The sequence below is a fragment of the Coffea eugenioides genome, chromosome 8, assembly GCF_003713205.1.
Source record: "Coffea eugenioides isolate CCC68of chromosome 8, Ceug_1.0, whole genome shotgun sequence".
NCBI lineage: Eukaryota > Viridiplantae > Streptophyta > Magnoliopsida > Gentianales > Rubiaceae > Coffea > Coffea eugenioides.
Window position 1 is genome coordinate 9,604,516 of NC_040042.1, and position 24,542 is coordinate 9,629,057.

Sequence of the window (24,542 nt, forward strand, 5' to 3'; positions counted from 1 at the left end):
CCCCCTCCCCGCTTCTCCCGTACCAACCCTCCCATGTTGATAAAAAAACAAAAAAAAAAAAGATTGAGATGCGTGATTAGAGATTTTAATTCAAGAATTACATGGACAGAATCTCAATTGGCAAATATGTCAATTTTAGTGTTTCATCAATATCAGACGTAATTTGTCTGTAGTTTTATTTTAAGCTTATCCTAACAGGAACAAATTAATGAATTTTCAAATTCAATCAAGACAACATGGGAATGGTTTAAATAAAAGAACTCTGCATTAGTTCGTTGCAACCATAAAACAAAGGGATTTCAGTTAGGATAACACAAGTGCAAAAATTCATGGAATTAATGGTCCCAAATAAGAAGCATGGTCTGGAATCATTGTACAAAAAACAAAGTCAATTATTCAATCTAAGCCACATCTGAGGAATGATGGATGCAATAGACTGATATGCGCAGAACATACAACACGGAAGAAAGAAAATACAAAAAATGGGATATATCAGATAAGGTTAAACCGAAGGAAAAGAGAACAGAAGTGGAAACAACATGCTGAAAATCCAACCTTTCCAGAAGGATTCCGTTCACTGCGCTGCCATTTCCAGAGCCTATGAAGAGCATTAGAGCCCAACGCCAACAGAGCAAGACCAGAATTTGTGTAAAGCAAACGCAAAATCTGTAATTCCCATATTTTTTGCTAAACAAAAGTACCAAGGGTATCCGTTGATAAAGAACTTTCAAAGCATTACACGCAGCAAGAAATTCTATCAAATATAGGATAATCGCATTTGACACTGAGACTTACACACTGGTTACAGATACCCCCTCAACTTCCGATTGCAGCACTTTAATACCTCATTCAACTTTTTAGCGCAACATGATATCACACCAACACCAGGCACAATAAATACATTTTCATCAGGAGACCTGAATGCATATACATCAATAACCTTAACTCACCCTCTCTCTCTCTCTCTCCACTTTTCTCATCCTTATGCCTTTGGAAGAGGTTTAAGGTTTTAGAAAGGAGATAATCTGTGATTGAGAGGTTTGGTCATTATGGTGGCTTGAATGCAGCTAGCGAAATTGGCAACTGGCTATAGGGTAACTGGTTGGGAGGCGCTAAATTGTTGCTGGGACATGTTACATAAAACAGGAAGTGGGATATGCTATGCTGTTCACTGGCTGGGTTAAGTTGACTTATGCAATCAAATTCTGTCCTACAATGAATGCCTTCCCAAGAAAACGAAAATTATTTCAATAAAAGTGAGGATCCCACCCATGTACCATGCATATACCTTGCTAGCAGCCAGAGGGTCAGGCAACCTTAGCGTCTTGAGTTGATTTGCCTCAGCTATATCAGAAAACTTCCAGCATTTAATTCTATCAGCATTATCTGAAATCCTTGGTTTGACATCAGCTATTGTGCTTCCCTCCATGGCAGCCTGTAAATGAGTCAGATCAATGAGTGAGCCAAACAGAGCACAGCAACAACATTGAAGATGGATGTACAGACAGAAATCATCAATTAAAAGACAAAAGTTTTTAAAGATAATGGAATGGGAAAAAAAGAATACAAGATTTCCAATGGATAATGATTGTTGAATTCTGTCGGTTCGTTCAAGAATTGAAGCAACAGGGGCAGCAACATGACCAATAGGGCCCAAAGAACCATCAATTGCAGGCTGCAGAAAACAATGCAAATAAATCATGTGATGCCTTCTGCAAAAAAAAAGAAAACAAATAAAAAGAGAAGTGCAGGTACTTAACATTGACTTGTTCAGAGAAAGCCCTGGATTCCTCGAATGTTCTGCTCTCCAGCATCCTCAACAAGTATTGTCCATCTGTATTCACCAATATTTTGATTCCATTTTCTCTTGTTGTAACAGCAAGCAGTGATCCTTCTTTGTTGAATCTCGGGCTAGGACTTCCCTGAAACGACAAAAAAAATTCATTAATTTTGAATTTGCAGTAAAAGGCTTATCAACAAAATATGGTTGTTTTCAAAAGTGATACTTACAGGCAATCCCCCATCAGCATCGGTGAAAGTTATCGCGTGGTTATTATCCATGTCCCAAAACTTAATCTGAAACTCATCATCAGCAGCTAAGAAACGATTCCTTCTATCAAATTGCACCACACCCAGTGACCGTTTCCTAAAACCAGAGTATGTCTTCTTGACGGCTCCTTCTCTCTCATTCCATTCAACAAGGTGGGATTCACCTTCTTTGCTCGTCCCACAAGAGAACAATCTGAAGCAATAACAGATTGATGAAGCAACTTTGGAGAAATCAAAAAAGAAAAATTTAAAAAGTCAGAGAGCAGAACCACCAATGCTTTCCAAGGAAAAAGTATGCAAAAGAAAAGATCACAGAGAGCTAATTTTCACCATGATAGATTTTGGCTTCAGAGGAACATCTCAAGGGTTACACGAAATGTTTAAACACTATTCAGTTGTTCCTTACTTCAGATTTACAGCTTTCACAAGTCGCATAGTCGAAGACTTGGGGACTGAGAAACAATCTATGTGGGGACTGGAGTTGGGCATGTGGTGACCAATCAGTCACTAGGCTGTGAAAACTCCCCTTGAATGGTGGAGCTTTCGCGAGTCTAGTGTCTTTTAGCTGATTTAAGCTATACATTACTAAAAGAAAAGAGGATATATACACCTAAAAATTAAAGGCTCAAGATCTCGTGCATCCTGATGCAATGCAGCATGTCATGCATCCACACTTTCTATTGGCTGGCAGAACTAATTACAAAAGTTTTGAGCTTGGATCCGTTAAAACGGAGGGAATGAAGGAAAATGGAAGTTTGGATTTAACATTTAACTGAGGAAATTACTCTGGAAAATGTGTAATTTGGCGAGAAAGAGAGCACAAGAACTAACAAATAGTGCAGGAACCATTTCTTCATGCTAATAAATGTCGACTGCCAATCAATTTCAAATTGCAGAGGAAGATTCTAAGCTAAACCTGCGGAACCAACAAATCCATGGTCTTTTTCCTCCTCCTGCGATCAAGACTAAGTAAAATTGCGAGAAAATATGAGATTGAACAATCCCAGCTTTGTACTTTCTTGTGGGAACATTTTGCACCCATAAGTGTTCCTTTCACAAGTATAATAAAATGTTTTGGGCAAATTCCACTTTACCCCCTTGTGGTTTAACATTTTTTTACATAATCCTCTTGTGGTTTTAAAAGCTATACAAAACCCCCTTCTGATTTGGATTAAAGTGTCAAAGTGACGGGAATGACCATTCGTAACGGAGTCACCTAAAATGTCAAAAATACTCTTATGTAAAGTTGAAAATTATTTATTAACCAAGAGGGGTTATGTGTATATTTTGAAAACCATAAGAGGGTTATATGGTAAAGGATTAAACCATAAGGGGGTTATATAGTAAAATATAAAAATCATGCGAGATTAATGTGTCATGTATTTATAAGGATAATTTCGACATTTTTAGAAGTTTCGTTACGAGTGACTATTTCCGTCATTTGACACTTTAATTTAAACCATGAGAGGTTATGTATAGCTTTTGAAACCATATGGGGTTATGTAAAAAATGCTAAACCACAGGGGGTAAAATGTAATTTGTCCAAATGTTTTTTAAAAAACTGCCCTAGGTACATCTTACTCATTTTCCAAAAACTGCACAATGACAAGTCTTTCCTGTTACTGAATCAATAAAGAATTGCACTCATTTGATTTAACTTGATAAGATTAATTTGGTTATTTAAAAATTTAAATAGTAAAATTTGTGAATAGTAGATTGTATTAGGTGACTTGAAGAAGAGCTTATTAGATTCAGGCATAAGGTTGTTTATCCCACGTTGGTTTGAGAGTAAGAAAAAGAACGCTTAATACATAAATAATGGCCCGAAACTTTCTACTTTAAACTTTTTTGGGCCAAGTTTGGACTGCTGATATGATGTATTAATTCTATTTGGCCTTTCGGCTTCCAAACAAAGACGGGGTCCTATGGTAGAGCCACTTTTGACTACGTGCCCCGTTGCCTATTAGCTCCCCCCGTCCCCCGCCCCGTCCCCCACCTCCGCTCCCCCCGCCCCGCCTTGCCCCGCTTCCCCCGCGGGTGCCCCCGCGGGGTTAATAAAATTTTATTATATAATTTTATTATAATTAAATTTTAATAAATAATCAAGTACTAAAATATCAACACATCACCAAATTATTATTCATTGTAATTTTACAATTGAAACTCATAAAAACAATCAAACAAAGTTATTTGAATACAATCCAATATGATGAAATAAATATAACTAAAATAGTCAAGTTTTCACTTTTAGTACAAATGCAATCACTAATTCATTATTGTGTTTGTGCTTTTTTTTGAGAAAAAAGTGTTATTCTATTAAGTGTAATTAGAAATTTAGTATAAATGTATTAGTAAATTTAGTATAACTAATTAATAAATTCTATTAGTAGACATGTATAATTATTCATATAATTGATAATATCAATTATATTACATAAACTAATATACATTATATAATACATCTAACTAATAATATCATTATCATAAGTTTATAACTAATTAACTTACATATTATATATAATTATATATATTTTTTTTTGCGGGTGGCGGGGCGGGGGTATACTCCCCCGCCCCGTTTCTAAGCGGGGGGAAAAAATTCCCCCCCGCCCCCGCCCCAACCCCCGCCCCGAGAGCCCCCCGCGGGCACCCGCCCCCATTGCCATCCCTACTTTTGACCATGGTACATCCTGAACCTGAAACTTCCACTTCAACACGTTAAACAGTTAAAAACATGGGATAATTTCAGACTGATAATATCGGTAGCCTCCCTTGAAGTTTGTAAAATTACACAAACCTCTTTTAAGGTTAAGGTTTTGATAACAAATTAGTTCAATTGAAAAAAGTAACATTAAAAAAGTACTTTAAGAAAAGAGATGAAACTTTGATTCCATAAATACCCCTTATACATGTACATAAATTATATTAGTAAAAAAAATAATTAAAATTTAGAAATAATTAATACACATATTTTATCATTCACAAAGTTCACATTTAATAAATTAGACAACACAAATAAATAACAAAACTACACTAATGATCACAAGATTCAACAAAATAGACTAGTCATCTTTTTTAACATGATGTTTGCTATGATTTTTATGATTTTAAACACAAAAAATTTTTAATTTTGCTTTTCTTTTCCCTTCATTCCCCAAAATAGACTAATCATACCCAAAATATAAAATCCACCCCACTCTTAGTTCTTAAATTTTAACCGTTGGCACTCTATAGCTAAAGTATGAAATTTATCTAGTAGTTTTAATTCCTAAACTTTGAGTATCACTTGCTTACTATTTCATTAGTTTTGATATTTTTGTAGGATGGATTTTATATTTTAGAAAGTAAGGTGTGCAAAACTAAAGTGCAATGTATTTTAAACTTTAGGAGGTAAAGCGTCTAAAAATAAAGTTTAAAAGTTGAGTCGAATGTATCTACTATTTAAGGGTTCAAAGTGTTAGGAAATTGGCTTAATTTCTTTTTAGGTAGAATTCTTGTTTTGTGTGGAAGTAACTAGTTTCCTAATTGGTTTTACTTACTTGAAGTAGTAGTCAAGTAAAGCCCTATTTAGTTAGATGTTATTTCCTACTCTATATGAGTTTAGGAAATAGTATTGGTTTCCAATTGTTATTTAATTTTTTAGCAGTAATGTTCTCTATAAATAGGTAGGTTGGCATACTACAAAGACACACAAGAAAGGAGTGAGAGAGTTCTTAGTGGTTGAGAGAGTTATACAAGAGTTGGGGCTTGGGAATCAAGTTGTAATCTTGTGGTATTTTTCTCTCATAATAAGAACAAGTTTTTCTCTCCATGGATGTAGGCTTGGTGATTAAGCCGAACCACGTTAATTCTTGTGTGTTGTTCATCATTCGTGCTAGATATTGTTTTCTATTAAATTGTTGGTCTTTTCCTTTTCAAATAATTGGCCTGATACCCTAACAAATGGTATCAGAGCTCCGTTGGGGTTTTGGTTAATTATTTGAAATTGAGTGGGTGATTGTATACCATGGGGTTTGGAACTATACAGTTTCCAATTCAACCGTTTAATGGAACTACAAGTTTCACTCTTTGGCAAAGAAGGGTGAAGGATGATCTAGTTCAACAAGGCTTGGCAAAAGCGTTGAATGGAAAGAACAAGAAGCTAGAGAGCATGAAGGATGATGAGTTTGAGGAGTTGGACACAAGGTGTGCGAGCACGATTCGACTCTATGTGGCGGACAACATCATAAATAATGTGATAGATGAGGAAGATTCTACAGCAGACCTCTGGAAAAAATTGGAAAAGCTTTATCTGGCTAAAAGCTTATCCAATAAGTTGCATCTAAAGCGGCAACTTTATGCACTAAAGATGGTGGAGGGTGGCAGCCTCATGGATCACATGAATACGTTCAACGGAATTTTGGATCAACTCCAAAAGGTTGGCGTAGATATTCAGGAAGAAGATAAGGCACTTTTACTTCTTACCTCAGTCTCTGATTCTTACGAAAGTGTCGTGACTACCCTGTTGTATGGGAAGGACACTTTAGAGTTCGAAAATGTGCAGTCTTCTTTGTTGGATCATGAAAAACAAAGGAAGGCAAACCAGGATGTGACACCAGAAGTTGCGTTAATTGCTCGAGGTGAGAATAAAAGAGGAAAACAATTTGGCAGTGAATCTAAGGTAGGTGGTTCAAAGGCCAAGAAAAAGGATGGAATCCAGTGCTTTGGTTGTCATGAGTTTGGCAATAGATATTGCCCTCATCAAAAGAAAAATGATGAGAATGACTATGATGGTGTTGCTGGATATGCATCGGGTGGAGATATTTTCACAATCTCCAAAGGTAATAATACTTTTTTTCGTGATGGTTGGATCTTAGATTCTGGATGTGTTTCACATGTTTGCTCCAGGTTAGACTATTTTGATACTCTCCAAAGAAAGAAGGCAGGTTTTATGTGCTTGGGTGATGGATCTACTTGTCAAGTCAAAGGTGTTGGAGTGGTGAAAATCAAAATGTTAAATGGAGAGATTCGTTCTTTGGGTGGTGTGGCTTATGTCCCAAAGCTACGAAGGAATCTAATTTTTTTGAACCAGTTAGACTCCGAGGGTTACCATTTTTCCGCTGCAGGTGGAGTTTTGAAAATCACACATGGCGATACGGTCTTGTTGATGGGGAAGAAGTATGGTAATTTGTACCATTTGAATACCTCAATGGATTGGGAGCGGAAGGGGATCCAGGAATGCTCTCAAATTACAAATGGCGATGAGAGGAAAAGTCCTGCTATGGGAGAGGGTGAATTGAGGCCCCTCTCACGAGTCAACTAGATGTTGGACTCGGTTAGCTACACACGTTCATTTGCCGATTGAATCAATTGAAAACAAGACCGTATTGATTCGGGTGTGTAGCTAGGCACCAAGGTACTTGGTGGGAAAAGGCAAATGGAGTTTTTTGGATGGTTTGCTGTGTTTGCTAAAAGAAATTTTCGCCAAGGTGGAGATTTGTTAGGAAATTGGTTTAATTTCTTTTTAGGTAGAATTCTTGTTTTGTGTGGAAGTAGCTAGTTTCCTAATTGGTTTTAGTTACTTGAAGTAGTAGTCAAGTAAAGCCCTATTTAGTTAGATGCTATTTCCTACTCTATATGAGTTTAGGAAATAGTATTGGTTTCCAATTGTTATCTGATTTTTTGGCAGTAATGTTCTCTATAAATAGGTAGGTTGGCATACTTCAAAAACACACAAGAAAGGAGTGAGAGAGTTTTTAGTGGTTGAGAGGGTTATACAAGAGTTAGGGCTTGGGAATCAAATTGTAATCTTGTGGTGTTTTTCTCTCATAGTAAGAACAAGTTTTTCTCTCCGTGGATGTAGGCTTGGTGATTAAGCCGAACTACGTTAATTCTTGTGTGTTATTCATCGTTCGTGCTAGATATTATTTTCTATTAAATTGTTGGTCTTTTCCTTTTCAAATAATTGGTCTGTTACCCTAACACAAAGTAAAGTTTACTTTAAGTATCTTGTAGTCATGTAGTAATTTCGATCTACTTTCTTATTCCATTGCTTGGAAAAATTCTAGTCTATAAGTCAACAAGTTCACTTATTGTAATACAACACGGGCAGGAAACTCATAAGCAATTTCACTCTACTTTTTTTTATTCAATAACAAATAGTGACCCCTTATATATAAAAGTTGACCTTTGACAAAAAAAAAAATAAAAAATAGTGACCCCTTACCTGCTACTACTACTTTGTCCGTTATGATGGACCGTCTCCATTGCAAAAAGTCTTGCACTTATGGTTTGTATTTTGGTTGAAATCATCATCTTTTTCTGAATGTTCTCTTCTCCTTATACTTAATTTTGGGTGAGCAGGTGCACGACATACTGGGAATTTTTTGCACGTTCATCAGATCATCAGCTATTACAAGAGATTTCATTTTCTGCCAAGTAAGTGCTGAATTTTGTTTCATTTTCTTAAACTTAAAGTTTTTTTTTTTAAATCGTAGCTTCACCATATGGAGCGATTTCTTTTGCAAATTCTACAGATCAGCTATTGCCAGAGTACTCATTCATTCAAAAGTAAGCGCTGAGTTTCTTTTCGCTTCATCAAACACATCTTTTGGTTCAAAATATAGCCTCTGTGTTGTGTTTTTAACATTACTTCTACGAGTATATTCTTGTTTGCTGCCAAATAACCTTTAGGGCTGGGATTTGGCTTCCTGTTATTCATGTTTTGATACAACAGTTTGGAAGCATGTGCTTTGTACATTACCCGTGTTTCTTTGTATATAATTATTTTGAGTACTATATTTTCATGAAAGAAGTAAGAAGGGTAAAATTAGAGGTGGCAAATCAACCCACTTAACTAAATTTATCCATACCCGTCCATGAATAGATGGGTATGGGTATGTTAAATTTTTGTATATGGGTATAAATGGGTTACTTAATAATACCCATTTATTAAATGGGTATTATTGGGTAACCCATCAAACCCAATTAACCCATTTAGAATTCTCTTTCTCCCAAATCTCTTCTTTTCCCCCATCTTTTTTTTTAAAAAATTTTTTTCATTTTGTCATGATGTTAACTACTTTTGTTTCATTATTATTATTATTATTATTATTATTATTATTATTTGTTAGTTTTATCTTATTATTTTATTTTCTCTTAGTTTGTTAACTTGCTCATTTTTTAGCATTATCAATTTATGATAAATTTTAGCCTATTTTCTTATCTTTATACAATGAAATTTTAAATTTATATATGAAAAAATGTTAGGGGTTCAAAATTTTTGAATTAAGTTTTTATATTAATTTTTATAGTACTTAGTTCAAATTTTTATATTCTTATTATTCAATTATTAAATAATAGGTAATTTTTTGACATAGAGTATAAATAAAAAAAAATTGGTAATTAAGTTTATTGAACATTATAAGTAAATATTTAAAACTAATGATGGGTACAAAGAGTAGTATAAATTGATAACTTAGTTTGCAAAAATGAATTTAAATGAGTTTACAAAAAGTTAAAATAAATGGGTTATAAATGAGTAATTGGGTTACCCAATTCATTTTTTGACTTACCCATTTATACCCATCTAATTAAATGGGTATAAATGAGTTGACTCACTTATACCCATTACCCATTTTACTCAACCCAAACCCACCCAAGTCACCCATTTTGACACCTCTAGGTAAAATATATAAATATTTAAACTTGATGAAGGTATTGTTATTTGGTTATCTTGTCGGCAGATTTTAAGAGTCCTTTTGGTCATATTCTCAAATTAAATTCACATTGGATGGTGAAATAATAATTGTTTTAGTCTTTTAGACTCTTCGATCATTTTAAAATTTGAACCACTGTCGTTTCTTAAGAGCTAAAATTGTAGGAATAATTGTCTGAAGGGACCATATATAGAATTTTCCTATCTGTTCAGATTTTGATTATTTTTAGTCTATCTTTTACCGGACTTTTTCTGGGTTTCGCAACCTTTTTTTTTTTTGGGATTAATATGCCAGGTGACTGATGGCTGTCAACTATGAGAACCTTTTTTATTTTATTTTGTTATCATAAGGTTTAAAACATTTCATTTCTGTATTTGATGATATCGAGCTTTTTGTACATATACCTTATACCCAAAAAAAAACAAAAAAAATTGTCCTTTTCCTTTTGACATCCCTCTCCTTGCCCCTAAGAACTTAATTAACATTCATTTTCCATTTCCTCATTTGTAATTTTCAGGTCACACTTGATGGAAGCGTTATTGGAAAGTCTGGTAAAATTTCTGAATTCTCCAATCCAGGAGGAGCTTGGATTGCTCTGTGGTATTGAAACAGAGATACAAAAGCTTTCAAGCTTGCTATCAACAACCAGAGCAGAGATTGAAGATGCCGAGCAGAAGCAGTTTACTGACAAGGCAATTCAACTTTGGCTGCAGAAGCTCAATCTTATTGCTTATGAAGTCGATGACATATTAGATGATTATGCAACCGAAGTCTCGAGAGAACCGCAGTGCAACAACATATGTTGCAATGTATTGGATTGTCTTCCAGCAACATCAAACATATGGTTTCGGCACAGGATTGGAGCAATGATGAAGAAAATCATTGGAAAATTTGATGCAGTTGCTGATGAGAGAATAAAGCTTGGATTGAGTAATCAAAAGCGCGGGAGCAACCGCTTTCTGGTTGATTCCACTGCAAGGAGTGAGACTGGTTCCTTGCTAAATGAACCTGAACAAGTCATTGGAAGGGACGAGGAAAAAGATAAGATTGTAGGAATAACCAAAATGTATCGGTACTCCCTATAGTGGGTGTCGGAGGCCTTGGAAAGACAACACTTGCCCAATTGATCTTCAATGATAAGCGCATAATTGAGCATTTTGAGCCAAAACTCTGGGTTTGGGTTTCACAGGATTTTGATGTGAAGAGGATTATAAAAGCATTAATTGAGTCTGTAGAAAAAACTCCTATTGGAGACTTAGCCTTGAATACTCTCCAAACAAGCTTCAAAAGTTGTTGAGAGGGAAAAGATACTTGATTGTACTGGATGATGTCTGGGATGAGAATCAAGAGGAATGGGAGAAATTGAAATCCATTCTGGCATGCGGATCAAGTGGTAGTTCAACTGTCATGACAACTCGTAAGCAAAAGGGCACATTAGGGACACATTGTCTATCGAGTTTGTCAGACGATCAGTGTTGGTCACTGTTTAGGCAACGGGCATTTGATTGTCAGGAGAAGGAAGAAAGACTTGAAGCTGTTGGAAAAGAGATTGTAAAAAAGTGTGGTGGTGTTCGACTAGCTACAATGGCCGCTGCTTACCCACTTCCCCTTTTTTTTCTTCTTCTTTTTGAACACATTTGGGTAACCCTATTCATTCAAAAATTAAAATCTAATACACTATTCGTACCGATCCAAATACAAATCTTCCTAAATTTCTCATACGAGCATATATATATATATATATATACACACACACACACATAGTATAATACATATCTGTAAAATCTTTAGAATAATCAATGCGACCAATGAAACTTAAAAGAGGAGTTTTCACGTGAATTTGGGACTTACAGATTTAGGTACCTAGTTGCATGATTGATTGACAGCGATGCCTTCTTCTCTTTCTCTACTCTCTGACGGCTCTTGTTCTAAGGGAAGGCAGACAATGAAAGGGAGGGGTGATATTATTATTATTATTATTTTGGTTGTTTGGTAAGTGTGCCAAATTCTAATTACCACCCACCATTTGGTGGTTTAGGTAAGAGTTCTAACTGTTGTGAACTTTTATCCTATCTTATCTCATTCCTATCCCCCAATTAACCTTTTAACCTATCTTACAATTATTTTTACTTTTACACGTGGTAAATTACCATTTCATTAATCGGGCAAGGATAAAAAATTGAGCCAAAACCGTGGGTTTTACAAAATATTCCTACGCTAGTAGTCATGGACATGGACTTTTGAAGGTCGCATCAGGAGTTGGACACCAAGGTTCGAGGGCAACTGTTTTAGCGTACTAGAAAACTATATATAACTGGCACATTAGACGATCATGCAAATATTTTCAAAACCATAAAGAGTTTGACATACAATAATAATGTCAAAGCAATGATATGATTAGCGTTTTTTGGACTTGATAATCATAGTTCAAGAAATATGAATTCAAGTGCAGACAACTGAAGTTCATTTTTGTGTATCAAAAATTTAAAAATTTTTCTTTTGTATTCAAATAATGTGATTTTCATTTTGAATTTTTAATGTTTAAAGCAGGCAATAAATGTAACTACATTATAAATTTTCGTTTTCCACCCGGGGGGGTCTAAGGGGGAGGGTGTTTGTTTAGGAAGAAAAGAATTTTACAAAAGCTTTAGAGATACAATGCTAGAATGAGTCTAGGCATGATGGTATTAGAGCAAAATCTCGCATGCTCTTTGCATGGGATGAGTTTTGCCCAACTAGTTATGGTTCCAACCATGCAAGGAAGTGTTGTCAACAAATCTCTGTGTGGGATGAGTCCGAGCTAGCGAGTTATAAGAATCTAAGTTCTGTGCGTGATTAATTACTACCTCGAACAGGAGCCACCTTTAAAGCCCGTCGCTTTGCAAGTTGGAAGGAAGTAGCATCCCACATTCCCACGTCAGTGGACGGAAGGGAAAATGAATGGTGGATCCATTGGATACTTCGTAATTTGGGTTAACAATTTTGTGACATTAGCAACATAGTTTCCTTAAACAAAGACTGAAGATTGAGAAATTCATAAACTAAATATAAGGGCTAATAGATTTATTCAATGAATAGAGGAAATAAAAATAATGAAAGAATAATGATGAGCTAGTGTCGCATAATTAATTACTTTTTTCTAAATCTAAATCCACTTCGCAAAAAAAAATTTTTGCCGCAGCACCTGGATGAAGATATACAAAGTCCAATATTAATCCTACACCTTGAAATCTCAACTCACAATTCTAATGCATATGTGTCAGTTGTGCATGAGCATCGTTAGCCGGTTAAAGGCTTTGCGGGTGATTGCTTGTGGTGAGGGATTTTTCATTTCTTTTATAAATATTTATGAATGTACACATTTATTATATCCTTTTACTTACATAAAGGAGCTAACCGCCAAATATGACGGAAGGACTAGAAACATGAAATCAAGGCATGATGATTAAATAAATTAATTAGGAGGACAAAATCCAACTAATTAATGTCTTACAACTCCCTCATGAGTCCAACTTCTCTGGAAAGGGAAAAAATTCTCTGAAGAAGAATTTATTTTGTTTTGTAGGAAAGAATAGTAGAATCTCTTAAGCAAAACATGTTTCCTATAATGGTTGAAAGCTATGGAGAAGGAGAACGAGAAGTTATATCATTCAGAAACTAAGATGATTAGATATTGATAGGGTATAATTTGTTAGTAATTTTATTATTTATTTCCCCTCTTATCCCTGATAAATATTGTGTTAATTGTTGATATTTACTCATATTTGGTATCTGGACTTAATTTCAGGAATGAAGCAGAAAACTATCAAAAAGGATGGACTTTATGAAAAATTGGAGACTTCTAAGGGCTTCAGTTCTTGGGCCCTTGAATTGGTGGGGGACCACAAGTTAGTGGAAGGCATTTAGTCATTTGGGCTCTTCAAAGAAAGCAACGTAGAGAGACTTGGAAGAAGAAGTACTTTGGAGGTTTTGTCCACATGTGTGGGGACCACCTAGATAACTTTAGTCTATCTTTCTTTTGTTTCTTAAATAGGGATAACGTAGGGAAGGAAGACACCACCTTTTAGTTTAGTTTTTAGCCTAGTCTTTAGTTTTTCTTTCTTTCTCCTGACTGGCCTCTGACACACGCCAGGTGTTCGACAATATTCCCCAACGGGAAAAACACCTTTTATTCCTTGCTTCTTAATAGAAAACGCAATGCCTTTGCAATCTATTAATTCGTGTGGTGATTTAATTATGCGGCGTGGCTAAGTCTTCCATCTAGTCAAGGGTCAACTCGACGGCGCAGTCCCGAAAATCTGTGAGATCTAATTAGTTTTCACGTGTTCCTTTATTTATTAATATTTGCACGTTGTCTGCTTGAATTTTCATGGGATTATTTTATTAATTGGATGTCAAGGGCCCGATGTTCAATGTGATTTATTAATCTCGTGCCAATTTAGTCAATTAAATCCGTAATTGTTTGATTGATTAATATTAGTGGCAACTGGTGTGTTTACACATTAGGGGAACGTGCGATCTAATTTAAATAACCCTCGTAGCGTGCTATTGATTAGGGCTAGGTTTTTCTAGTTATTAATGCAATTGGAAAATAAATTCCTATGGTCGTACCTAGGAGTATTTGCTGATTAGGGGTAATCAACGGTCGTACCTTGGTTATCAATAATTTAAGGAAAAATTGGTCGTCAGACTATAACTAGCCTATTAATAAATTAAGTGAACCTCTCCTGCATCAATGATCGGATAAATGGACTGTGCCTGAGTAGTTGCATCCTTGGCTAGAATTTATTTATTCCTGATTAAATTCCTGCTATATTTGTGCTAGTTATTTATTCATTTTTAGTTAAATTGTCTAATTATTTTTAGTTTCATTCCGGTGAAATCCCCCTTTATCAATTGGACTTTAAAAGAGACAGATATCTCCAGTCCCTGAGGAGACGACCCTACTTGCCACTGTCTACTATTTAGTAATTTTTGTCAACTAATTAATTCTGGTATATCGGGTTAAGCAAACTCTTCGGGAACAGGGTGAATCAAGTAACCCATTGTACACCTAGAGTCCCTGCTCCGGTACCTAGGAGTAATTATTGACTGCTTTCAGTGGTAGCTAGGTTCTATATTCATTATTATTATTGCACAGGCTGACGCCCTGTCAGATATTTCACGAGATTGAAAAGAATTACCTACCATGGAATAATTATTGGGGGGGAAGGGGGGTTTCGAATATTTTCTTTTATACGAAACGCCTTAACATTATAAACTGAATCAATTTTTGCTCACACTTAGGCTGAAAAAGAAAGAAAAGAATCCAAGTTAAGATTGTAGGAGAATGTCACAAATTCTTTGCTTGTAACTTGTGAGATTTCTTCCTTAAAAAAAAAAAAAAAAAACTTGTGAGACTTCTAAGAGTTAGCTTGATTTTACGTAATGTTCAATACTTGTGCAATACACAACCTGGAAAGTAAGTGCAAGAGCTTAGCTTTGCTTTCTTATCAATATAAGTAGTGATTCCTTACCTATTACTAATACTTTCGCCTTTATACTAGACCACCAGCATTGCAAAAGGTTTCGCCAATATAAGTTAGCTTCTTTCTTTGGTTCAATTCATCTAAATATTTTCTTCTACTTAAATTCAAAGTTTTCAGAACTTAGCTTTACAATATACAAGGAATTTCTACATATTTGTTCGCATTTGTTGTCGCCTCGCAGGAGTATTCATTCCCTCTCAAGTAAGTGCTCAAGTGCTTTTAACTAGTTGATCAAATAATTGTTTGGTTGCAGTATAGCTTCTACTGTTTTTTTTTTTTTTTGGAACATTTCTTCAGCTAATTCCAGCTTTTCTTGTTTTATTATGCATATATTTTGCACTTTGCGCTTTGATCTTGACGGTGTCAAATTCATCTCTGGCTTTGTCTGATGGTTCAATAGCCTGCAGTTAGCCATAAGACGTACTTCGAGTAACACTTCCATTAACAAATTTTTTTAAAAAAGTTTTGAGTGCAAAAAGAAAGTTCCATATTCTTAATTTAGGTCTGCACTGATTTTGAAATTTTCGAGAAGAGAAAATCCTTTAAGTTGTTTACTACATGATGTCGCCTTTGTCACCAAAAAGATGGTTTGTACGGTAATTTTTGGAGATGTCTCTAAAAAACTGGGGAATGGCTTCAATAGTTCCTCAACTTTTACCAGTGATTTTTCTATTTGATCTCTTAGCTTTTAAAATTGTCTGTCAGGTCCCCTAACTTATAAATTTGTTTCCAAATTGTTCATATGATTCCCTCCAAGCCAAATCCAAGCATGGTAACGTTCATTTGATTTCAGGTATATTTTCCTTCTCAAAGTTTGAAAATAAAGTATAACCATATTGAATAGTTTTTTGGTTAAGTATTTTATGTGGTTGACAAGGTTGAGTAACAAAAAAATAACACTATTCTTGTAAAAATTTACATAAGGTAAAAAATTACTCTTTAGTACATCACAAGCTTAGCATTACCTTATGCTTATAAATTTTCCTCCCTTTTTTTTGTTATTAGTATGACATCATCGTTATTATTCTATTAAAACCTAATAAACCTAAACTAGTAAATCTAAAAGTAACATTAATCTAACAAGAATAATGAAAACTTGTACAGAAATAAATTAAAAATTTTCTTTTAGCAATTTAACATTTTTTAAGTCAATACTATAGAAAAGATGATAAAATGTGAAAACAAAATATTGTAAAAAGATTAAAGTAAACAAAAATTCCTATATCTTTCTTCGTCTTCTTCTTAATTTGTTCGCTTCTGTTTAAGGTACCCTTTTTTGCTACACTTGTCGTTGGAATCCAAATAAATCGATTAGCCCCACAATAGAATGATAATATTTATACCAATATACTACACAAATCAAAAAAGGTAATGAATAAAAATCAATAAAATTAGTGATTCCTTACCTACTACTATTACTTTCTCCTTTATATTCGACCAAAACTGCAAAAGCTTTTGCTATTATTAATTTGTTTCTTTCTTTGGTTTAAATTATTATCTTTATCGAAATGTTCATCTCTTCTACTTATTAATTTGCTTCTTTCTTTTGCGGAAATTATCATCTTCGTCCTAATATTCTCTTATGCTTAAATTCAAAATTTTGAGTACATAGCTTTCCAATATACTGGGAGTTTCTGCACATTTATCAGAACTATTGCCAGAGTATTTAAACTTTCTCGAGTAAGTTCTCATGCTCTTTTAACTTGTATATCAAATAAAATTTTGGTTGAAATATAGCTTCCACTATTTTGTTCTCCAAATATCTTCTGCTAATAATTTGTTTGTCGTCAAATAAATTTTTGGGCTGGAATTTTGCTTCCACTTTTTCTTGTATAGTTATGCATATAGTTTCCACTTTGCTCTTTGGTCTTAACAGATATTGAATTCGTCTCTGGCTTAATTCTATGAGTTTATAGCTTCTAGTTACACATAAAGTAATATTTTGGGTGGCATTTCCAACGAAAATATTTTTTAAGTTATTGAGTGTAAAAAGAAAGTTCCATATCCCTAATTTAGGTCTGTATTGATTTTTAAATTTCTCAAAAAGAAAAAAAGAAAAAAACATTTAATTTGTTTGCTGCATGATGTTCCCTTTGTTGCCAAAAAATTACATGGGTTGCTTTTGGAAATGTCTCTAAAAAACTGGGTATCAGGCTTCAATAATCTCTCAACTTTCAGCAATAATTTTGTTGCATCTATCAAGTCCTTCAACTTATAAATTTGGTTTAAATGGTCGCTCCAAATCAAATCCAAGTTTGGTAATATTCATTTTGCTCTTAAGGTTTGATTTTTTATTTTGCTTATCATTGTCTAAAATCAACTATTTCAGTCTTAGATAAATAATAACTATGCAAAATTTGAATTTAAAATCCAACTTTTGCACACGTGTCATTAATCTAACGATGATAGTGTATACATCGTTAGTGTATATAAATTAACCCTTTACTTTATTGTATGATACTTAATAGTTCAAGTATTTAATAACCGAATAATTTGACTAACAAAAAAATAATTTGAGTGTGTTTAAATAGGAGATTATTTGAAATAATATTTGAAAAAATTTGCTATAGCACTTTTTGAGAAGTGATGCATGTGAAATATAAAAGTAGTTTAAAAAGTAAAAAAATAATTGAAAATTGTATTTGTGATGTAAGCAAAATATTATTTGAGATAATTTTGTTTTTCAAATGCACACACAATATTTCTAATGATTTACATATACTAAAAAATGAAAAATTACTCTTCAACACATAAGAAGTTAGCATCACCTTATGCTACAAATTTTGCTAACTCATTTAGCCTTGTTACAATGTCATCATCATTATTATTCTTCTTAAATTCTAATAAACCTAAAAAAAATCTAAAAAGAAACATTAATCCAACAAGAATATGAAAAGATTATATACAAAATAAATAATAGAGATTTATTTAACTATTTAATGTTTTTGTAAAATAAAACAGCTTTTACTTATAACTATGTTGCAATTTTTCATTTTCGATTGGGTCTATCAAGTTATAAATCTCTAATAACTTGATTAACATTGATTTAATTTTCTTGAACTATGATTTTCAGGTCACACGTGATGGAAGCATTTGTGGGAATTCTCGTAGATACTTTGAATTCCATGATCCAGAAGGAGCGTGGATTGCTTTGTGGTGTTGCAACTGACATGCAAAAGCTTTCACGCTTGCTCTCCACCATCAAGGCAGTCCTTGAAGATGCAGAGCAGAAGCAATTCATAGAAAAGGCGATACAACTCTGGTTTAAGGAGCTCAATGTTGTTGCCTGTGAAATCGATGATGTATTGGATGATTACGCAGCTGAAGCCTCAAGAGTCAAGTACAAAAAGTCTGGTTGTTTAAGTTTTATGTGTTACCCTGTAGCAGGAAACTTAGTGTTTCGTCACAGGATTGGGACAAGGATGAAGGAGATCCTTGAAAAATTTAATGCAATTGCTGATGAGCGAAAAGATCTTGGTTTGAGTGATCAGAAGCGTGGGACCTATTTCAATGCAAGCCGTGAGACTGGATCCACAGTAAATGAACCTGAAGTTCTTGGAAGGGACGAGGAAAAAGGGCAGATTGTAGACATCTTGATGAAAGAAAAGGATAGAGATGATCAGAATGTATCAGTGCTCCCTATAGTGGGTGTTGGAGGCCTTGGAAAGACAACACTTGCCCAATTGGTGTTCAATGATGAACGCATAGCCAAGCATTTTGAGCCAAAACTCTGGGTTTGGGTTTCAGGGGATTTCGATGGGAAGAGGATTATAAAAGCCTTAATTAATTCTATACAAAGGACTCCTACTGGAGAATTAGAATTGGCTCCTCTCCAAAGAAATCTTCAAGAGTTGTTGAGAGGAAAACGATACTTGATTGTACTAGATGATGTCTGGAATGAGGATCCAGAGGAATGGGAGAAACTGAAATCTGTTCTGGAATGCGGATCAAAAGGTAGTTCAATTGTCACGACAACTCGCATGGAGAAGGTTGCCACAATAATGGGCACATTAGAGACACATCGTCTATTGAGTTTGTCAGACGATCAGTGTTGGTCACTGTTCAGGCAACGGGCATTTGGCCGTCAAGAGGCTGAAGAATATCCTAACCTTGTAGTTATCGGAAAAGAGATTGTGAACAAATGTGGTGGTGTTCCGCTGGCTGCAAAGGCTCTTGGAGGCTTTCTGCAATTTAAGAGAGAAGAAACCGAATGGAACTTTGTGAAATGCAGTGAAATTTGGAACTTACCTCAAGATATCTTGCCTGCGTTGAGATTGAGCTACCTTAATCTTCCGGTAGAGTTGAGAGGTTGTTTTGCACATTGTGCAGTGTTTCCCAAGGGATCTAAAATGAAAAAAGAAGAGGTAATACGTTTGTGGATGGCAAATGGATTGATTTCATCTAATGGAATGAAGGAAGTGGAAGATGTTGGTGATGCTGTGCTGACTGAACTACATTATAGATCACTATTCCAAGCAGTGAAGAAAGATGATTTTGGCAGTGTTCTCACTTTTAAGATGCATGACCTTGTCCATGATCTGGCTCAATCAGTAATGGAGGCTAAACACGGTGGAACAGAGTCAAACAGAACCATGATGTTGGATTTGCCGAATAATCGGCTAACAATGGCTTTTCCTATTACAATCACAGGCATTGACCAGTTTTCTTCTTTCTTGTCAAAATATGGTTCCCTGAGGGCACTCATTGTAAGGTCACCGTGCGTAAGCAAAAAGTTTACACTGCCACCTGCAGTAAGCAAACTGAAACATTTAAGGCATATAGATCTTTCAAGATCTGACATTGTTGAACTACCCAATTCAATTTGTGACTTGTGGAATTTGCAAATTTTAAACCTAAATGATTGTTCAAACTTTGGAGCCTGCCCAAAGGCATGAGATTCCTCAGAAATCTTCGACATCTTTGTCTACAGGAGGTGCTGGAGTTTGACTCACATGCCAAGTGGAATTGGGAAGCTGACTTGCCTGCGGACGTTGAGTATGGTCGTCCTGAGTGGCAAAAAAGGCTTCCAACTAAGTGAGTTGCGAGACTTAAATATGCTTAGAGGAAGCTAACAATTGGCACCTTGAGAGGATTGAAGACAAAAAGGATGCAGAGGAAGCTTGCTTAATTAACAAACACAGTCTCCACGAGTTGTATTTGCATTGGGATTCCGAAAGAACGATTCAACGGTACAATGATGTGGAGGTGCTCGAAGCCCTCAAACCCCCGCCCAACCTTCAATCTCTGGACATAAGAGGCTTCAAAGGTTCTTCATCATTTCCATCTTGGATTTCAACTGTAACAAAAGTTTTGGTGTGGGAAAGTGCAGCGGAGTGCATAGTTGGGGCCCAGGAGAGTACCGTCACTGCTGCTGCAATGTCCCCATATTCGTTGAAACAGTTGAAGTTATCGCGGATGCCCAACCTAAAAGGAATGTTAGAAAGAGAAGTCCAAGGTACTCCAGGGGTGTTCTCTCAACTTCAATCCTTGTCCTTTAGGGATTGCCCAACGTTGACATTGCCATTGCCACGTATGCCGTCCCTGAAGGAGTTACATATCGGGCAGTGCCCGAACATGGCATGGGCTTCAATCTCCAATCTCACTAGTCTTAACTCCCTTACAATTAGTTACACTGAACGATTGAGTTGTTTTCCAGAAGAGATGCTACAAAATCTTAGTCTTCTTGAATCGCTGGATCTTTGGCATTTGCATGATATCCGAGCCTTACGCAGAAGCTTGGCTAGCCTCACGGCTTTGAAGAAGTTGACCATCAAGCACTCTAACAAGCTGGAGTTTCTGCCACAAGAAGCTTCTTTGCAGGAACTCCATTTGGTCAGAATCGATAAATTCGTGAGCCTCTCAATGGGGACTAAAGCCCTCAAATCCCTGACTCATCTAACCCTCGACTGGTCATACAAGACAGCTCTGCCAGAGGAAGTCAAATATTTCACCGCGCTACAAAAATTGGTGCTGGAGGATTTTTGGAATCTAACTTCATTGCCAGACTGGTTTGGAGACAACCTCACTTCTCTTCAACACCTGAGACTACGCAATTGTCTGAAGCTTGAAACACTTCCATCCAGCATTCAAAAGATGACGACACTCCAAAGTTTGACTACAACTGACTGCCGCCTACTGGAACCACGGTGTGAAAGGGGAGGAGAGGAATGGCACAAAATTAAGCATATCCCGGACCTGAAGATTCGGTATTACAATTAATAAAGTATTTGTGTACACTACTGCCCAATTTATACCATACCCAGTTGATTTGAATTTAGTCATTTGCTAGAGTTTGGATTAAATAAAGAAGATATTGGAATTTGACTACACTACTAGTTTTTTTTTCATAGTGCTATTACTTTAGACAATCCACATTTGAAAATGTAAGATTAATTATGGAAAGTAAATAAATACAAGGAGGTGTAGGTAAGATTTAATATGTATATATACATTATAAATTAGATGAATTTTAGATGTGTTAATGGGTGCCCTTGATCCAAAGAAATAACCATGAAAATTTTTTCCCTAAAAAAAATAACCAAAAAAAAAAAAGAAGAAATGATCTATGATTGAAAATCCGAAGTATCATGTAACTTTTGATTGAGAACAGAAATATTATGACTAATCTGGAACCAGAAACATAGAAGTAGGCTTAAATGAAGAAGATATTAGTACTTCATTAAAAAAATTTAGTTTTCTTATAATGCTATCACTTTATACCATCCACATCTTACTTGCAACTCAAATAACGAAACTCTGGTTGGATGAAGTTCATAATTATATCAAGAATGCTAATTTATATCTTGTAATTTCAAGTGCACATGACTATTTATCATTTTAGCAGTTCACCATTGGATTTTTTCTTGTATAGTTTTATTCACAAATAATTATCTAAGAAAACATAATTTCAGATTTTGTAACCTATCTATTGATAGTTATTAACAAATTTGTGGTATGGCAAAATGAAATTCGCGCCTCTATCCCAGGAAGTTCGTGCATTGAGTGGTCTACGTAAAAATTATACTAAAAAATAACAAGGGACTCTAACCCCACGTCATTTAAGTCTCAATGACTTCAAAAAAAAAAAAAAGGTCTCGATTTTATTGCCATGAGCCACTCTGATTGCCAATAGATAGGATCCACATTCTTAATTTAAATACAATAAATGTTTCACAATTTAAAATTTTCCATTTTATAATTATGTTTGTCAAAGTATACATTGATGCGTTTATTCATGTGCATAAATTTAAAGACTTTTTTCCCCTATTATATTATGTTTCAAACACATATCTTTAAAGTGTATGTCTTCAATATATCTAATAGTTGATAACAATAATCACAAATTGAAGTTTTAGCACCCCAAACTTCTAGGTTTTACAATGCAACCAAAATATTCCGAGTGCACTTAGTTAATTTTGCATCAAATCATTGCAATTTTCAGCACTGGCACCTTCCTCTTCTTAATGAACCTATAAACCGCAATCAAACTATTGCATTCTTATGGATGCAAACAATTGGGACCATGGCGTAAAGTAGCCCAAGGCAGAAATGGCAACTGTGCCAACAGTCTCTTTTGATCTTTCTGGTAGTGACCTAAGTTTCTTCAAGGAAAGATCCAAATATAGGAGACCAGAGTTGCATTAGGGAGAGAGAGATTGGACTTTGCAACATAGCGGGATTAACTGTTGAAATTTTACAAATGAATCATTGGTCAGAAATCAAGAAACCATGCAGGTCTCAAAAGCAAACAACTAAATAATTAAAAAAAATGTATCTTTGCCTTTCAACATTTGGCTCAGTAGGAGGGACAAGGAACATAACTTTACAGTTTAACTATCTGGGCGAAAGGCAAGCAAACAAGTATCATCATCCTACCAATACAATAACTGGTGCAAAATGTCACCTAGGAGGCGTTTCAAATGGCCGACTGTTCAGTGCAGAACTTGAGGGATTAGTCGGCAGAGTTCCGTTATCCTGAGAGCTCGAACTACCCCATTTTGGCTCTGTATCCGATGGCTCGATTACATGAACAGCACCATCACTTGTACCAATTTGCTCTTGGATCGAACGGATATGCTGCAATCACCATGGGAAAAGCACTACTGCTGCTGCCACATTTGAAAACTCACGTCAGATCCATAGAAACGCACCACTTAAAGACCAAAAATCCTGTGTAGACCAACAGCCATCACAAGAGTATATTGCACTTGAAATGGAGGCAGAAAGTGTGTCTCGTGGATACCACTGCAATAGAATAAACAGTTAAAATCATGACAACAAGGAGGTACTCAGAGCAAACATTTCGAAAGACCTCTAAAGAGGAAGGGATAACATTACTGGAAGACCACTCCATTGAGTCTTATAACATACCAGGGAACAAAATTATGGAAATTTTTGCTGCATGGAAGAGTTTTCATATTAACCATGTAACGGTCTACAGCACGAATCCCAATAATTTGGGAGAACGAAGATGAGAAGATGCTATACAAGCAGACATGGGAATGGAAATTTGAAGGCCACTAAATGCCATTCACTGAAAAGCAAAATGGAAGATAAAGTTATTGTCTCTCTTCCCTCTTTCAACGTTCTTCTGGACCTTGGTTGAAACATAACCGATTAGGGAAAGAAGGAGAAAATCACATTCATAGTTAACCCAAACACATGATGTATTATCCTTGAATCCTTGCAAAATTGATTTTCATAATGCCCTTTTTGAAACAGAGGACGATCTAAATAATGTTGGTACCTTCATTATTTAGCAGAAAACATGTGAATCTGTAAATACATTTTAATAACTACAAAATGGATATAAGATCGAAGATTCCCAGTGTTGCATCATCTCACTAATCTGTTATTAGAAGCACAAAATAAAACCAGGAGAAACATGTACAGAATGGTCTGTTAATAAGTCATAGCTTAAGAACCTTGAATTTCTTTTGGAAAACATACTTTTTGATACCATGATACAAGAACTTAAGGATGTCATTTATTTTGGAGGACTTCTGGACAGAGATTTCACTAGTTAACATGAGAATTTTGCGTCTGATTCGGCGAATCCAAAATTTTCTTATAAAGGGGCCAGAGTTGAATTAAAAAGTGATAAATTGGACTTCGTAGAAGAGCAGGATAAACCAATAATCTATTGAATTCTATTAGTGGTTGAAAATCAGAAAACCTTGCAGGCTCCTAAAGCAAACAAACAACCAATCAAAATTGTATCCTTTGCAATTTTTAACATTTAGCTCAAACTAGGAAGGGACATGTACCATAA

General features: G+C 35.2%; 2 protein-coding genes and 1 pseudogene across 2 annotated transcripts; 2 read left to right on the top strand and 1 right to left on the bottom strand.

The window, feature by feature from the left end:
- Positions 1 to 2,493, bottom strand: part of LOC113780184 — a 37,225-nt pseudogene extending 34,732 nt beyond the window's left edge.
- Positions 2,494 to 10,270: 7,777 nt separating this feature from the next.
- LOC113780185 (putative disease resistance protein RGA1) lies at positions 10,271 to 10,828 on the top strand. The gene has a single exon (XM_027325998.1). It carries the CDS (start codon positions 10,271 to 10,273, stop codon positions 10,826 to 10,828), a length of 558 nt encoding a protein of 185 aa, XP_027181799.1.
- Positions 10,829 to 15,400: 4,572 nt separating this feature from the next.
- Positions 15,401 to 21,490, top strand: LOC113780186 (disease resistance protein RGA2-like). Its single transcript, XM_027325999.1, has 4 exons — positions 15,401 to 15,472; positions 18,345 to 20,022; positions 20,202 to 20,305; positions 20,413 to 21,490. Exons 2-4 carry the CDS (start codon positions 18,355 to 18,357, stop codon positions 21,488 to 21,490), a joined length of 2,850 nt encoding a protein of 949 aa, XP_027181800.1. The 5' UTR covers positions 15,401 to 15,472; positions 18,345 to 18,354.
- Positions 21,491 to 24,542: the final 3,052 nt, after the last annotated feature.

Excerpts from the sequence above, each read along its gene's own strand:
- LOC113780185 (XM_027325998.1), top strand. The coding sequence starts at position 10,271 with ATGGAAGCGTTATTGGAAAGTCTGGTAAAATTTCTGAATTCTCCAATC.
- LOC113780186 (XM_027325999.1), top strand. The coding sequence starts at position 18,355 with ATGGAAGCATTTGTGGGAATTCTCGTAGATACTTTGAATTCCATGATC. Across the intron at positions 20,023-20,201 it reads AGTTTACACTGCCACCTGCA|GAGGTGCTGGAGTTTGACTC; the intron begins GTAAGCAAACTG and ends CTTTGTCTACAG. Across the intron at positions 20,306-20,412 it reads CAAAAAAGGCTTCCAACTAA|TCTCCACGAGTTGTATTTGC; the intron begins GTGAGTTGCGAG and ends TAACAAACACAG.